General features: G+C 37.8%; 1 protein-coding gene across 8 annotated transcripts in view; it reads right to left on the reverse strand.

The window, feature by feature from the left end:
* pfkpa (phosphofructokinase, platelet a) overlaps positions 1–17,293 on the reverse strand; it is a 37,373-nt gene extending 20,080 nt beyond the window's left edge. For 5 of the 8 annotated variants that reach the window (XR_005993426.1, XM_041814541.1, XM_041814537.1 and 2 more), the window contains exons 1-10: positions 17,054–17,293; positions 12,496–12,569; positions 11,355–11,432; positions 10,536–10,725; positions 9,299–9,464; positions 8,444–8,488; positions 8,214–8,322; positions 6,190–6,285; positions 4,347–4,439; positions 1,184–1,309 (exon numbers count right to left, since the gene is read on the reverse strand). Coding sequence is in view for 7 of the 8 variants with exons in the window: in XM_041814541.1 (XP_041670475.1) it covers positions 1,184–1,309; positions 4,347–4,439; positions 6,190–6,285; positions 8,214–8,322; positions 8,444–8,488; positions 9,299–9,464; positions 10,536–10,725; positions 11,355–11,432; positions 12,496–12,569; positions 17,054–17,147 (1,071 nt within the window). In the remaining variant the exon portion in view is untranslated. Of the gene's footprint in view, positions 1–1,183; positions 1,310–4,346; positions 4,440–6,189; positions 6,286–7,865; positions 7,962–8,213; positions 8,323–8,443; positions 8,489–9,298; positions 9,465–10,535; positions 10,726–11,354; positions 11,433–12,495; positions 12,570–17,053 lie in introns of all 8 variants that reach the window. The other 3 variants (XM_041814542.1, XM_041814539.1, XM_041814543.1) reach the window with 1 other exon arrangement.
* Between the last annotated feature and the right edge of the window lie 234 nt (positions 17,294–17,527).

Below are 17,527 nucleotides of genomic sequence, written 5' to 3' on the forward strand. Positions count from 1 at the left end.
ATAAACAAGACTTTCAGTATCAGAGTTACTGGTGTGGATTTAATCTTTAAATACCCAGTAAAGTCAGCCAAGTTCTAGGCTCACTCGAACATGTTCTGTAAGAGCTATGAAGGCAGGTATGGCATCATTAGAACAGCACAACAGAGGGCTTTCAGAGGAAAAAAACAAGTGGCTACGATTTATGGTGCAAAAGTTGTCTCTTCTTGTTGTATACAACAATGCTGGTCTCAGAGGGTTAACAGCAACTCTTTAAATAAAGATTTTTTTTTTATATTAGATTTTATACGAGGTTGAGGCAGTGCAAAAGGTCAAAACATTAATGTATTGTGCTTCTTTATCTGGACCATGAGCAGCAATAAACTTTGAACAGAACCGAACTGTTTTCTCCAGAGCAGTAAATTATACACCTAATCATAAATTTGGAGATATCCTGGTGTTGATTTAAATAACATTGTGTTGCTCTTTCATGGTGATGCTCTAGTTAAAGGTCAGAGTTAAAAATTACACAAAGATTTTAGTGTTCCCTCAGAAGGGTTGACATTTGAAGCCAGTGGGCATAATTATCTTAACTCCTCACCTACAAAAGGAGTGCTAAAGGAGGAACCTTGATTTGGTGTTATAAAGACAGATACTGTGTATTTTCTAACAATTACTGTTTTGCTACTGTGTTTGCAGAGAGACAGGGGTATTTTAATTTTTTACTAATATTGGCCATAAGTAGGCCTATTATGCCTGCAAACTCCAACTACTTCTAAAAACTTTAAAATCAAACTAAACAGTAGCAGAATTTCCCCTAGAGTTTATTTGCACCCATCCCTGGGAGTCAAACAAAGATGCTTCTGTGAGTGTTTCTATGGAGATGGGCAGCTATTACATCACCATGCTGCAGGCAGTCATCGCCAACGCTGCCAAATGTTTCAGATAATCATTAACCAGACACAACTGCCTCTCAAACAACACAGCTCTCTAGTGAACATTAGTGCTCTCCAGGTCCAATGAGCTGTGCTGTTTGTCATCATTACTTAAGCTCTTACAGCCGTCTACATCCACTCGGATTTCAGCAGTCATTTTATAGTGTCCATACTTTTGCAAATAAACATTTGTTTTATTGTGTGTGTGTGTGTGTGTGTATGTGAGAGTTTAATGATATGTTGGCCTGTTTCCAGCCCAGTACAATGCCTACCATCTGTACGCACTCCATCAGAGGCAGCCGCACCGATTGGTTCCCATACAGGGAGACGACACAGGCTGGCGTGTTGGCTGTGGTCTCCAGAAGAGCAAGGACAGCCTCCACACCCATACGACTGGCCTAAGTGAGCAAACAGGGAAAATCACATTATTCCACAGTTTATTCAACACTAACAAGTATAAAAAATGCTATGGACAAAGTTAAGATTTTTTTCTTATTTCTAGCAAGTTAACCTTTTTTACCTCCTCAAATCCTAAGAAGTTGAATTAAGTGAAATGAGGGACTTATGGTCAGTCCTACACCACAGATCAGCAGTCAGTTCTTCATGTAGACGTACAAAATAGAGACAACTTTTTATATGGAGGGCACACGACTCATTTTAACCAATAAATACTGTAAAAGTGACTTGCAAAAAAAGTATCCGAATCGTATTCTTATTTTACAGTCCTAATATTGAAAAACTTCTTAATGAAGTAGTGAAGATTACTTATTTCATGCATGTCATTTTTATTTGTGAATTTTCATAGACTTTGGCTTATTTCTAGTCAAATGCAATAAAAGTACATGATAAACTATGCATATTTTTTGCACAAACAAAGAAAACATTTTGAATTATGTTAATTTATCGGAAAAAAAATGTTTTATTAAGTCTTGCGAGACAGCTGTAAAACTGGCAGTGGATTCCTTCTTACTAGGGCCGGGCAATTATTCGAAAATTAGAATAAATCGCAATATTGCCTGCTGCAATTTTCAAATCACAGAAGCTGTGTATTTTTTTTTTTTTTACCTGAAATTTGTGTCAAAATACCACTTTTAAACTTTTTTGCAGCAGACATATTGTGCACTTCATATCATGCTTAATTTTTGTACGTTTTTCTTATTTTATATGAGAATGACATAAAAATGATCACTCCCTTCAATGTAACAATTCATATCCAATTCGCAATATGAGTCAAAATCATCACAATAACATTTTTTTTTTTTTTTCAAAATACTCAAGCCCTAATTTAGTCTAATATTGTGTTGGCTACAATATAAAATCATTTATTGCTTGTGATTGTTGGAAAATACATGAGATGAGGAACTTAAGAAATAATCGCATACCAAATCACAATTGCAATATTGGGGAAAAATATCTCAATTAGATTATTCACCCACATCATTCAGCCCTATGTCTTACTTTCTTAAAATTGAGCTCAGCAGAAGTTCAAGCAAGAAGACGGTTTCCACTCATTCATGATAACCACTCATTCATATCTCTCTATTCTTCCATTCTTTCTCTCTTCCTGTTCTGGTGATTGGCTGATTATCGCTCTCACTCTCGTAAGTACAAACCCAATCAGAATTTGCCACAACCTTGTTTGTCTATCATCATACACCCGTCATATGTAAATCTGTCATTCTCTCTTTCACAGTTAGTCCGTCAGTTCAGTGTGGACCCTCCTCCACCCCAGCCACCTTCATTCAGTTCATCAACATCTAGTCCAGATCCCCACAGGTCTTCTACTCATGTCATCCTCCATACCTTAATCTCCTCCTCCAAGCCACTTCATTAGTTTCCTGGTCCAGCTTCTCAAAAGTTTACTCCTCATCTTGATCCTGCATATCTAAACTCCATGAGGAGTATCCTATTCTTGTCGTTGGCCCCACAACCTCTTCAAGTATATTAAGTCATCATGACGGAGGCTAATTGACAAATTTCTCCTTAATTAGAATTTATAAAATAAATTATTGTTAAATTCAAATTCAGTCTCTCCTGATTTAAATATCTGTTCTTTACACTACACTGTATGTAAGAGCAATCGTACCGCAAATTTAAAAAAGATTACTGATTCTGAGCATGCTCAGAATGCTGGTAGTTATTTTTCTTATTTAGAGAAATCCTTTCATTTTTTTCACTATTTTCTTTTTACTGTAGAAGACTAAAAAGACACAAAGTTGAAGTATATTTTCCACTTGAGCTTCTCTATCTGATTTAGTTTTACATGAAGGGGTTTGTCAAACATGGTCTGCAATACAGCGCTCCAAATGCAGAGCCACAAATCTGTTAATGTGCTTAACCTAAAACCTGGGACTGTTTCTCTTCACACAGACACACACACAAACACACACGCACACAGTGGATTACACAAGGGGGGCTCTAGACAACCGGACTAGGTCAACCAAAACACCTCAAAGCAGGTTAAAGTGTGAACATTCACTGGATTCAAAAGGATATGAATAAAAGGTCCAAAAGTAGTAAAAGGGTAACAGATAAAATCCCTCTTGAAAAATGTTATGAAATCAGTGTAATATTACTTTTCTATGAGGGAAACAACAACTGTTATTTGAAAATCAATATGCAAATGTATCAGACAACAAAGAAAAATCTCTGTTTAACGTTTGCATGGTCTGATAAGGTCTATTTACATTAATGTGTGTTTTATATCAAAAAGGAAAAAATATAAAGCATTAAATTGTGGCATATGGAAAAGCTAAATCCAGGAAATGTATAGTATTTTGATAAAGAGATTGGTTTTGACTTTACTGAATGTGTCTTTTTGTATTGCATTATGTATTTTTGCCTTTCTTTACATGTTTCATTTCTAAATTTTTTTCCCCTTGTACTGAGGTTTCTATCTGCCTAAACCAGTGATCATCAACTGGCAGCCACACCAGCCCCCCCCCAAAATCTTCCTATTCAGCCCCCAGAACATTATTAAATTCAGAAAATGTGCAGAGAAAAAAATAGGATATATTTCAGGTATTTTTTTATAAACTCTCCACAATTCCAGTCAAAAATTACCAGTTCATTCTTGATTAAAGCTGTTGTTTTCATTCAGGAATAGCCCCAGGAATACTCAGCTAAAATGTCTCAGTCACCTCCTTGTGGCTGTGAGCAGTTCAGGGACTGATCTCATAGTTAAAGGCTAAAAATGGCGTACATTTGAAAGAAAAAAAATCTTTCAACAAAAAAATGTCAATTAGACATTTTTTAATAATTATTATTTTAGTTTATTTGAGCGTTTGGCCCTAAAAGTGCCTTCCCAGGAAAAAGCTGGCCCTTGTACAAATGTAGCTGATGACCTAGACCATGACGCCCTGTTTCTTTTTATTTGAAATAATGACTTGTCATATGAAATGATGACTCAATAATAAATGAAATGGGTAGGCCTACCAGGATGCGGTCAAAAGCAGAAGGGGTCCCTCCTCTCTGCACATGTCCCAGGATTGTCACTCGTGTGTCAAAACCCAAGCATTTGACGACGAGCTAGGATAAAATGAGCAGTTATTAGGAACATTCATGATAATCTATTTCCCTAATTCATCCAACAAGACATACAACTGAATGCAGCGCTAATCTGAAACTAGACCTGCACTAGGCAAAAATCCTGAGGGCATACCTATCACAACACTCAGGATAAAATCCACTAATCAGGATACCGTTTCAAGGTGATATATTGTATTTTCATTTGATTTAAAAGAAAATGTTTGTTTTGACACATATCTCTGTGAGCAATTAATGTAGGAATAATTTACATTATTATTATTTTATTGACATTAAAAGATCACTTCGAATATTACAGTTATTCCTTGCTTCGCAGTATTCAGGACTTTATATTCTATCTAATGTGTATTCAATTCTGATTTATGATTAACTGATTTCTATAATTCTACTGTTCTATGACAGATAATATGTTTGAGGTTTTCCTCATTTTTCAATGAGCTGGACCACCAAACACCTGTAGAGAATTGAGGGTTAAACTCAAATCAAACAGAAGTGTTTGAAAGGTTCAGTGTTTTTCAGAAATTCTTTGATACTTTTGAATATCGGTTTAAAATAAGTTTTAAAATGGTCACTATATTTTTAATGAGCAACAGTAATAATAAATAATAAAATTCTAAAGATACTTGAATATTCAGTCTTATTTCTATACAAAAGAAATAGAGAATAAGTACGGTCTTCACATAAATACTGGCAGCTTTACGGTAACAAATGACTCTGTGCTATTTAGAACATTTGTAGGAGTTTTCCTGCAATTTTTTGTAATTAAAAACCAAAAAATATCTGATTATCTGTTTCAACAGTAGAAAACAGGTTTCAGTTGTTTTGATATTAACTGAAGCTAAAAAAAATCTGACATGTTGGCAAACATAAAATTAATAGAAGTTCACAAAACACAATATATCACACTTGTCTACCAGGCCTTTACAGAAACTCAAACAAGTATGCCTCTGATAGTGCCTAAAATGCAGGTCCAACAACCAATACAATGATTTGATACCATGAAAAAAAAACTATGGTATCATCCATATCAGAAAGATTTATAGGGGGTAGAGAATCTCAAAGCTTTTCATCCCCACTCTGTAATCAAATCAATTCATGTCATGCATATTTGAAAAAAAAAGTTAATCATAAAAAAAAAAAAAAAAACAAATAAAAAAACTAAAACTGCCCTACAAAACAAAATTTTTAACAATGCAACCATACTTAAACAAACATGATGGGAAAGACAGAGCACATATCAGGAACAAACACCGTAGAAAAGCTGAAGAGAAGGGGAAACAGCAAAGCACATGCAAGCCTTTCAAAGTTTTCAGTCATGTTAGCAGGGAGCTTATACTGAACATCAAGAAAGATCCCAAACTAAAAGTTTAAATAAAGATGCTCAAGGAAATAACAGTCATCACATGTTGACCCCCAAATAAAGGCCAGGTAGTGCAGGGTCAGGGCATACCATGATATGTGAAAATAAACAAAGTGAAAGTATCCAAATATTTACAAAGATGTGTGAGGCAGTTATCTTTAAATGTTTGGGGGTGAGGTTTAGTAAGGGTGTCTGCTCAGGAGAAGTGGTACAGTGACAGCATTCTTACCAAACTACAGAGTGATTCTGACAGAGCACTCCGGAAACACAGCGACAGAGTCAAAGCCACACCAGGGCAGCAGTACAGTAGTAGAGGTCATACAGGAGGCAGTCAGAGCTCGAACTTGCCACATTTTTACATTCTGTACTTACATTCTTGACATAGTCAGTAGTTATGGGTTTGTTGTTACGATCAATCGCCCCTTCGGCTACAATTATGATATTCAGCCTTTTCATCCCTGCTCGGTTCTACAAGGAGGGGTGGTGGAGAAACAACATGACAGAAAAACTGAGACTGTGGCTGTGACATGGGCTCTCAGAAGCACAGGGACTAGATGACGCTGGCAGCTGAAGACAGACTGGTTCAATATGAAAGCAGCTGGTGTTTACACTTCATAATAAGCAATATCCTGTCAACCTTTTTACTTGTCTCTGCTGTGTTATTGTGGACAAATATTGCAGCTTAATGATTACCTGATCCAGAGTAGGATGAACTATTTTCTGTTCTTACTAGAGGTTGGTTCCAGTCATTTTAAACCTGGGTCTTCAAAAGGTTCAAAAAAATGCTGCAGCTGGGTAAACTTGGATTTCTTTTGTTCACAAATTGCAATGGCTATTTATCCCAACTTACTGAAGCCCAAATAAACATTATCTGGGGCCCTTGGGAAGTGGATCCTATGGAAAAGTCAGACAATTTCCAGGACAAAGGATTAAGTTCAACCGCTTTACTGCAATCATACAGCAATGATAGCATCTTCCTGTTTCTTTATTTTGTCTCCTGCAAGCAACAAACTCCCAGTTGAAAACAGAAAGTCAATGCAGAAGTGCTTCAAATCAAAGTTGGCTGCAAAATACAAAGAATTCTTATTAGGAAAAATGTCTATCTTGACCACAGGTATAAACATGTTAACAGGCTGGTACAAAAACAGGTTTTAGTCTTAATAGATTAATTCTTTGTTGGAATTAACCATTAGTGATGCACAATATTTTCTTTTTGCAGATATCCAATATGCCGATATTTACAGATTTATTTTAGCCCATACTGATGTTGTTTCTTTAAATTAAGTATTCATTTCAGACTGAACACTGAAGAGCTTAAGATGAACAAAAAAAAACCTTCAGTCCTTAAAACACACTTAAAAAATGAGGATAAACAAAGAAAAAAGACTTCAGCTGAGTGCCTGTTGGTGCCAAAATGCTACAAACAATTTCATAAATACTGCTTTTAATTACTGCCAATTTATCTGTTGTAAATATCGGCAATAATTTCCATATATGCAGATATCGATTGATATTTTAAGCAAATGCCTGCCAATATTGATAACAGTATTGCAAATCTCTAGAAATTGTACTAGGGTTTTGGTATTTTTAAAACTTATCTTCTTGATTATATCTGAATGTAAACATGGTTGCCTGACAGGTTGGCTGCCATCTTTCTGCTCAATAACACCACTTCAGAAAGAAATGTAAGAAGTCAGATATATAGACTTTGTCTATGATTTAAACAGTCTTTGGATCTGTACTGAACTGTCCGACAGTGGTTAAATTGGGTGAATTTGCCCTAAAGCATTACACAGCCGCCAATAAAACTACAATTCATGTACCAGCTGAAGTGAACTACTGAAACATTTCCAACATTTTTAAAATATTTAAGAAGTAATATATTACATGGCCCAGGTTTAAAACATGAAAATTATATCTCAAACCCTTATTTTGGTGCCATCTTTCATGGCTGAGTACCTGCAGGAACCTTTGGTTCTAAATTTTTTTATGGCTCAGTCAGGTCTCTGTGCTTCTGGTTTCCCCTTTCTTTGCACTCAGGTACTCACATCCTTGACAATACTAGAAGTTATAGGCTTCCCATGCCTGTCAATGGCTCCCTCTGCAACTATGATTATGTTCAGCCTTGTGCCCCTGGAGCGGGTCTGAATCATAAAACAATTGCATGTTTCCAAAGCAGGACAACAACAATGAATCAGCAGATGGCTGAGACTAAACACTTTCATTCATGATTTCTCCTGAAAAACAATCAGGATTTGGACCTTGTGGAAAAACAGAAAAGTTGTTCAGAATCATAGCATTACTGTCAAGTAAACAGGACACTTAGCAGGTATTATATAAGCTGGTATAATACAGTTCATTGGGTTGAATGGGGTAAGCAAATAGGATTATGTTACCGCAGACAGTTTCTGACACATCTTGTCCTCCCAGCCGTCCTCTGGGGGCATCTCAGGGATCAACACCCAGTCTGCCCCACAGGCCAAGGCGCTCACCAAGGCCAGGTAGCTGAGATAATACACACATACATAACACTGTTTTTATAAACATAGATTTTAGAAGTCTCAATCTCTGTCGGAGGAATTTTGTTTTTATAGGAGTTATCAAAGTTTATCAGAAGCAGTCTTACCCACAATGTCTGCCCATGACCTCTAACACAAATGTTCTCTGGTGGCTGAAAGATCAGAACAGAAAATATAGATTAGCAGAGCATTTTAGCAGGGCATCTTTGACCTTTAAAATATTCCCCAAAACTTACTACTACTGCAGCAAAAGACATCAATAAACTAAGCAACAGCAAGCACAGCTATTGAGCTTTGTTGTATTTGAAAAGCTGGATTATCATGTGTGTTTTGACTTACATAACTCCATTCATGTTAATAAAAAGAGAGCTATATGGCCTTAGGCCAAATCCAACAAACGCAATCTCCCAATGTACATCACATCCAATCACAGGACAGTATTGTGAAGATCACTCAACAATCTAGTGCCTGCTATCTTCTCATTGTCCTTCCAGGATTTACGAATAATTTTCCAGAAAACCGTGTGTGTGATGCCATATGTAATGTGCAGTCTTTGTGGGCTCTACACCATCTCTGCCTTTACCATGGCTATCTGAGAAAGTGCTGAATTTGTCTGATGACTGATAACAGGCCTGAGGGTTTTTGCAGGGGGGTCATATAGTCTGACCTTGGTTAAACAACTGCCTCCCCACATTCCTGACATTTTGAAACACTTTTCAGATCAGTAAGGAATACAGCAGCTCTGAACTGAATTTAAAGATGCCAAATGGAGCTGTTAACATATGTTTGGCTTGTTTACCTTAGCTGTACTTTAGGAAAGTGAAAAAAGTCTGAAATGATCTGTTTTCCTCATCTGAGTCAGTTGTGAAAAAGTTGTTTAATGCTTAATTTTAACCTCCTTAAATTACACAATCCATGTTACATGTCACAGAACAAATAGAGTCACTTTATTTGCCCCTCACCTCTGTGCAGTTGTCATGATTGCGTCCACCACTTCGATGATTCTGTGCAGAGCAGAGTCAGTACCGATTGTCATGTCAGTTCCACAGAAGTCGTTATCAATGGAGCCAACCATCCCCACGATGTGAAGGGCAGAATACTTCTGAACGGCATCAGCTTCGATTAAGCCTGAACAGATAAAAAAGTTAGGACTGAATTAAGGGCTTCTCAAGTAATTTTTAGTCAGGTAACTGTCGTAGCTTCTCATAATGAAATATAACAGGATGAGCAGGAAGGGAACCTGCTGAGCTCTGGGAGTAAACAAACCAGCAGGGCTAACCTGTAAGTGTAAAATGGAAATGAGGAGTATCTGTTGTTGGAAGGAGGATGAAAAAGGCATCAACCTCTAGTCAGGGCACATTATTGAACTGAAGTACTGGGTAGCAATATTACCATGTATGATGTCTCTTCAGTCTAAGTAAAACCTATCTGATTCGAGATTCCAACATTACCATGTACATAGATGCTAAATAAAGTGATCTGATCATGTAGTGTGTTTAATAGAGCATTTAATCCTCTGTTATTATTTACAGTCTAGTTTTTGGTAAGCAGGCTAGAGTCACCATGCAAATTGACTCTGCCTGTGTTGAAAACTCTTATACTCATCCTGTCCCTGTATGACAGAGTTGCTCCTGTCTCCCATCTATGGCTCTGGATGTCTGTGTTCAGAATGAACCTACAGTGCATCATGTACTGGGATCTTTTATCTGGTGTTCCTCCAATATAAAAAGAAAGCTCAGCATTTCAAACCTGTCCACATGAACCACCCCTCTCATTCAGAATGAAAGTTCTTTCGAGATGGGCCGGATCTCATCAGAATCTTCAGACTGATATGTTTTCATTAATCATTTTAATTCAGATCAGGATTCTAATCCAATTATTTTTGACCATATAAATGTAGATATACTTATTTTTTCACATGATGATATGGCATCCTTTTGTGTGTGTTAAGATCAAAATAATACAGAGACAGAGTTTTACTTTCAAACCAGAGAGTGACAACAGCCAGAGGCACAATGTTCCTACTAAAGACAGAGTATGTGGGATGTGTCAGATATTCAACCAAGAACCAGAAATGTCAGCTATTACTGGCAGCAAGTCAGTGTAAAAAGAAAAACTGACTATCTGCACAACATGCATTTTCTGCAGGGTTTTTATAAGAGAGCACACCATAAATAAGAGAATAACGGGGGGAAATACCTTTCTCCACCAGTTCCCCCAGTAGCCCACTCCACTCCTCCCTGAAGAGGTTGGCTCCTGTCAGACTTCCATCTCCACCGATCACACACAGGTTGGTGATGCCATGCTGCACCAGGTTGTGAGCTGCCTTCAGGCGTCCCTCATGGGTGCGAAACTCTTTACAGCGAGCACTTCCGATAACAGTCCCACCCTAAAGACAACAGGTGTCAAAATCTCTTTTGCCTTCATTATGACGGAACTTTCAGAAGAGAGGTGAAACGTCTAAATGTTTCTTTATCACACTCAAAATTGCAGATTTTACAGAATCTAACAATTTCACTTTGTTCTATATTTGATAACAAGTGAGAAATAGTTTTTATAGCCTACATCGCATTCCTGAAAAAACAGACTCCTCTTGTGTTGAATAAACCTTTTGGTCCTCAGTAAAAGCTTACAAGATGTCTTGAAGACATAAAAGATCCTCATTGAGGGTGAAGGGGAAGTGAAGAGGAGAAAGGGCATGATGAAGCATGCCTAGCTTAGTAAAAAGGACCCACAATCCCCCTACACCTATTTGTACATACATATCAGCACTCTTGAAGTGTTAGGACATGACATTCCTTACCACAAAACCACCTTATCTGTCAGCAACATGACTTGCATATCCTTTGCAATTCATACTAACTTTCAAACCTTTTCATTTCAAGTAGTGTAATGCAAAAGGTTTCAGAACTCCAAAAGAAAAGTATACGTTTATTTCAAATGGATAGCCTTTGAAAGAGTCCAGGCGGACAGTAGTTGCATTGCTTGTTTGGAATGCAGCCCATTAGGAATACTCACTATTTGTAGCATGCTGGAGACACTTTCCCATGTGGCTTCCCTTATGTTCTCTCCTCCGTCCACCATACCCTGATAACCCTGGTGAGAAAAAGATAGCTCTTTGTCAACAAACACAACAGATTTCTGAACAGCTACCCCAAGCAACTTTAAGCTCATAGCTGGAGTGTTTTTTTTTTTATTCATTTTGCAGCTTAACCCAATAACACGGCAAAGTTGAAATATGTTCTTGATTAATTAAAGTGTTAAATATAGATGCTTTGATTCTGTCAATCCTCATCAAGTCATATTGAAAGGATCAGCAGAACACCCTGAGCACCTGAGTGGGTAGCATGTTTCATACAAGACATCTGCTAAAGCCTCAAGTCAGTTATGTAACAACATGCAGTGTGAGGAGGTTCATGATACACAAACAGATGTGCAGGGATCCCAGAATGAGCATGCAGAGCTGGATTGATGCCTTCGCTTCTATAACATCTGCTGTGAGAAAACAAACACCCTTGAGTTCATAGAACCGGATCTGTCAACCTTATTGGTATCAGTATAAAAAAATGTTGCAGATTTTTTCCTAAGGTTGGCATCAAATTAAAATACTTAAAAAAAAAAGCAGTTTAAAATCACTAACTCACAGGAAGTAGAGTGTTATTTAAAGCCTGCTATTTACAGCTTATTTCTGAAAGAACTGTCCTTTTCTTTTACTATCTGTGTTTGAATTTCAAATCCCAACCTTTGAGCAAGCAACCAACCTACAATATGGCAGACAACTAACTGGATCATGCAATCAATTGAAGATTACATCAAAATATAATGAAATGGTAGAAATGTCAGAAGTCAAAATCTTTTTTTTGCACTTCAAAAATAAAATACAAATAGGAACACAGCTTGCTCCTCTGACTTCTTTTTATTACAACTGGCAGGCACTCATTTCATTCATTCTTGACAGTTTGTTGTTACTCTAAAAAAATGCTGAATTTTACCAATTTAGGGCATAGTAAGCTAAAAAAAAAAAAACAAGCATTTGTTTGCTAGTGTTGTGTTTATTCATTTGATGGTTATTATTACTGATGAAAGTGATGATACTTGTGTGAAACTGTATACAGTAAAAAAAAACAAGTGCAACCCCAAACATAAAGTGAAGCCTTACCTCATGAATGAAATAAACTTTAGCTCCAACATATAAACCCATTCGAACTACAGCACGTACAGCAGCATTCATCCCTGGAAAAAAAAAAAAAAGAATAGAAAACATTCATTTATTTGAAAAGAATAAAGTCTTATGTAGAACTTTAGTGATGAGCTGCATAAATGGCTATGCTGGGAAGAGGAAAATGCTCTTCAACTGTAGCAAATTGCTCTGAAATTCTGATTTGCATGGATGTTCATTTAATCTCCATCCCTGAAAACTTTAATTTCTTCTCTCAGTATTTATGGGTCTTTAATTTGTGTGTGTACAATCTATCAATGCCATTTATCTGCAGCTTGGTACAAAATGTCTTTCTCACAAGAGCTCAGCACTGCACACTGCCATTTTTAGTCAAGATCTCCCCCAGCTCCTCCTGCAGCCTTCCACTTTCTCTGTGGTTAGTGTGAGTGAACTCAGTCACCAGTAATGTACTGCTCTGTGACATGAATGTCAATGGCAGGTTAGCTTAAGCCCCGACAGGGGGGATAATGGGTAATGCTTTACAGAGAGAGAGCGCAAACAGGAACTTGGCTGTCTAGAAGAAATATAAACAAGAGAAAGGAATGAGTTTCCTTTCTCTTCACAAAATGCTTCAGCTCTAATGGCAGTCAAGCTGTGCTGTTAGAAAGCAAGGGAATTTTTAGACTACTGGAACAACTGAGAGAACAGTGATGACAGTGAAAAGACAGCAAACCCAAGCAAGAAGGTTTACTGTGCTGGAAAGAAAAAAACTCTCCAGCATCGTGTTTCTCCATATATGGAAAGTCACAGAGCCAAAAAGACAGTCATAGCAGGTTGAAAGTGAACATTTACTTCCCATACAGTCCTTCTGTGAAAACTGCCCAGTGCAATTTTGTCTTGTTACATAACTGTTTTCAAAAGAACACCCTGGTTTTTATCACAATCAGAGATGACAAAGAAGGTTTGGGGGAAGAGAAAAAGCACATTTGAGTAAGAAAGTCAGTGAACAAAGTTAGAAAATATTAAAGAAACTCATGATTTTGGCCTCTTTTCTAGTTTTTTTCCTGCAAGCCATGAAGTTAGTCCTTCTTGTTCTGCAGGACTGACACTTTCCCGTGCAAAGGGAGTAGAAAGAGTAAGCCAAGGCTACACAATACCCCCTGATGCTGACATTCAGCTCCTGTCATGCATGCCACAGCCTCACTGGTGAGCTCTGGGGCCAACTCTGTTTTTTTTTTCTGTGTGCATGTGTGTGTGCATGTATCTGCCAACAACAAACCTGTCAGAGATCAATGAATCTCTCATTAGTCAAGGGATCCACAGTGAGAATATTTAACTGTACTGGCAGTTAGCTACAGTCATAACACAGTCATTCTTCCTGTTTACAGTAAGTGCGAAAAGACATTTCCCCGAGGGAGAGAAAGAGGTGAAGATGATAACCTTAATAATGGCTGAATATGGCTTCTATTTGTATTATTTATGTTGGGTCAAGTGCACAGCTTACAGATAGCTAAAACAGCTAGGCCATCATCAATGCCATCACTCTAGCTGTGTTTTAGTGCTATATTACAACTCACTGGTGTACTTTTCTCATTTATTATAGCACGTGCTGAAGCTGCCTTCACAAAGTATGTACTTCAAACTACTTCACCTTAATCTTTGACCCTGTAGCTCAAACATCAGTAACATTCCACAGCACAAATTAAATATTGCCAACAGAACGGCTGGCCTCAGGATACCAAACGCCAGTCAGTATCAAGTATCTTCCACTGCTTGTGATCACATTATCTACTCAACATGAGTGGCAGGAGAACCTTGTATTGTTGGCCAAACAAGGAGTAAAATATATAAATAAATAATTTCTAAACAACACGTGCTAGAGCAATTACTAAATTTAATTGGGAGTGAGGGTTCTGGGACACTTGAGATCACTGTTCAGCCCTCTGGAGGGGTCACTGGACTAACTGAATGAAACACCAGGGGAGGAGGGTCCCCACTTGACAACCCTGGCAAAGTGGTGGCTTTCTGGTTGGTTTGTGGAGGCGAAGAGTAAGGTTTTAACTGGGTTTAGGGAGTCCTTCGCTGAGCACTTACCCATTCTGTAGGGCGTAAGTTTATTGTGTTTCCTTCAAATCTTTGGTAATGTACAGGCTAAAAACCATACTTAAACTTAATATTAAAAACCTGTAGAAATAACAAAACTAAGTGTTATGACAATAAATAACTAAATTAAACTGAGTGATTTTTTCATAATATAAGTACAAATTTCCTGAATACATTTATTTATTTAATGTTTATTCGCACAGGGACAAGTAGAGACAAATTGGTACTGAAAACCCAGGTTAAAGACCACACTTGTGAGTGGTGTTGAAGATTAAAAAGAATCATTGTTATGAGGAATCTAATTTAATTCTGCCAATCCTATTGAGACAGGTCTTTTCTAGACTTTAATACGGTAACTTGTTCTTTTCTGGAATAAACCAAAATCACTGGGCAATTATTGAGTTCCAACTTCAATCATGATTTTAGCTTCCTACGATCATGGAAACAAGATGATTGTTTGTAATGGTAATTGTCAAATCCTTAAGGGTGTCTAAGATCAATAAGTGCATGTATTACTACGTTGTACAATGAATGAGATATTGTGTTTAATAATTGTGATCTCAGCACCAATCAAAATGATCATGATTAGAATTTTTGCCATGGCTGAGCAGCCCTACCACCACTGTTAGTTTTGACAGCTAGTTTTAGTTTTAGTCTCAGTCTTAGTCTTTAGATTAAATGCCTCTTAGTTTAGTCACATTTTAGGCATTTCTACCCTTTAGAGTTTTAGTCGACAAAAACTCAAAAACATTGTAGTCTAGTTTTAGTCGATATAAACTCCTTACATTTAAGTCTTTATTTTTAGTCACAGCATTTATTCTCTGGCCTAAATCAGGTACCAACTCATGGTATTGTGTTCTATGCACTCTGCCAAATGTGGGATCCTTGCATTCCAAAGCTGAAAGGAATAAGACATACAGATGAGTTGTATTTTGACGTATTTACCCAAAGTGGAGAATTATCATGGACTTTAAATGTCTGATGAAAGCTAAGCAAAGATCTACCTTTTGCTCATGCCAACAAACATTTTTAGTCATAGTTTTAGTTGACAAATATTAACACTGCTGTACACTTCAGAATAAATGACTCATTTTCTTATCAAATCTTAAGAGAAGACTGAATTCTACGTGGGGATTTTTAAAATTTCTTTTACCTAAGTTCATCTCTGGTTCTCTCTCCGATCTCCTTGCCTTTCATCACTTTTCCATCCACTCTCAACTCAGTCATGTGTGTTTTACCCTCTTGGTTTGGCTTTATCTTTACATTGCACCTTTACTACGGCTTGATATTGTTTGAGTTTCTGATATCTTGCTTTTTCATTGTCTTTTGAGTTGAAGTCTTGCATCCATGTTTAAAAGCTGCAATATAACAGTGTTATTGTTAATATCATTAACAGATAAAGCCCTACTTTACATATTTTATGACATTACTTGTTGGGAATCTAGACATGCTACAGTACTTTGAATTCTACATCATCATACAAAAATGGCTAACTCTTCAAGAATTACTGTGTCACAAATGTGTTTATTATTTCGGCAGCTTTCATTTCAAAACTTCCTAATCTGCCTCTGACATAATTATTAAAGCTACAAGCTTTATTAATCCTGGGCAAGTTGCACTGGCTCCTCTGTGCATCATAAAATCATCTTTGCTATGTTGTTTTACTTAATCGAGCACTTACTGATATGAAATATTGTCCTTTACATGTTGGTAGTGGGTGTGCTGGACACTGAGTTCTGTTTCAGACAAATGAAGAGACGAGCCGGTGAGCACGTGAGCAGGGTTTCCTCTGTGACGCACCACCGCCGGGCAGAGGCTGAGCAGAGATGAATGCGGCTCATCACGTACACAGGATACAGGCATCCAGCAGTGGCCCCCGCTCACTCTGACTGCTAACCACAACCTCAACTATTATATCACTGAAACTATCATGTTAAGAAGCTTAGCTGCAGTTTTTTTATCCTTCCTGTCGCCGAGGGCAGCCTGCACGTCGAAAACCGCAATGCAGTCGCGTGTGCCTAAATGGTTGTCACTTTTAAATTTCAGTCTAAAAGAGTGAATTGTATAAAAGTCGTTTGGTATTGCTGACACTGACTAAAACACCCTGTTGCCTGAGTAGGAAAAGATGATTCGTCGACCTTTTCATCTCTTTAAACAGCCGCCTAGAAGGCAGCCACAGACATGCCATCAAATCAATGACACCAAAGGATGCTGCTGCTAGCTAGCTAGCATCAGGTTAGCATGCTAGCTGGCGGGCTTCCTGATCTTATTTCACACTACCTCATTATATAACAACAACACTCAGCCACCGTTTAGTACTCTGTATAAAGAAAAACATAGTTTCTTCTTTTGCAGAGCATTATCCCAGAAGAGAAGGGGGTATTTTCGCCCTCTACGGGCCTGCTGTCACACATACACTGATAACACTTCTCTCAAACTGTTACCGACTGTTTACCTTGAGCATCTCCTCCGCTTGTCAGCACCGCGATGGCTTTACCCGCACCCGACAGGTTCTCAAAAAAGATCTTCTTGCTGTCAGGCTGCGCCATTTTCACAGCAGTTTGCTATATCTCTCAATCCAGTAGGATAAAATAATACAACAGGCCCGGAACAGTATAAAATTGTGCTGGAATGATGAAGGGCAACGCGTGTCCGCCCCTACTACCTATGAATGCCCGCTATGCTCTTCTTCTGCTCCCTGTTCCGCATCTATTCGTCGATTTGCATAGACTGACCGGAGGGACAGTGATTGACGTCAACAACAGCCAATCAAATCTCGGTTCAAAGAGTTTGAACCAATAGGAAGAGAGGCGGATGATATGTGGGCAGGGCAGGCAGCAGGGATGCCGGTGCAGGTCCTAATTCTCAAGGATGTTTCCGTATTACTGCATTTCAGAGAATATTTTTAACAAGAATTACAAAACTGGCA

This window comes from Cheilinus undulatus, linkage group 19 (genome assembly GCF_018320785.1).
Source record: "Cheilinus undulatus linkage group 19, ASM1832078v1, whole genome shotgun sequence".
Lineage (NCBI taxonomy): Eukaryota > Metazoa > Chordata > Actinopteri > Labriformes > Labridae > Cheilinus > Cheilinus undulatus.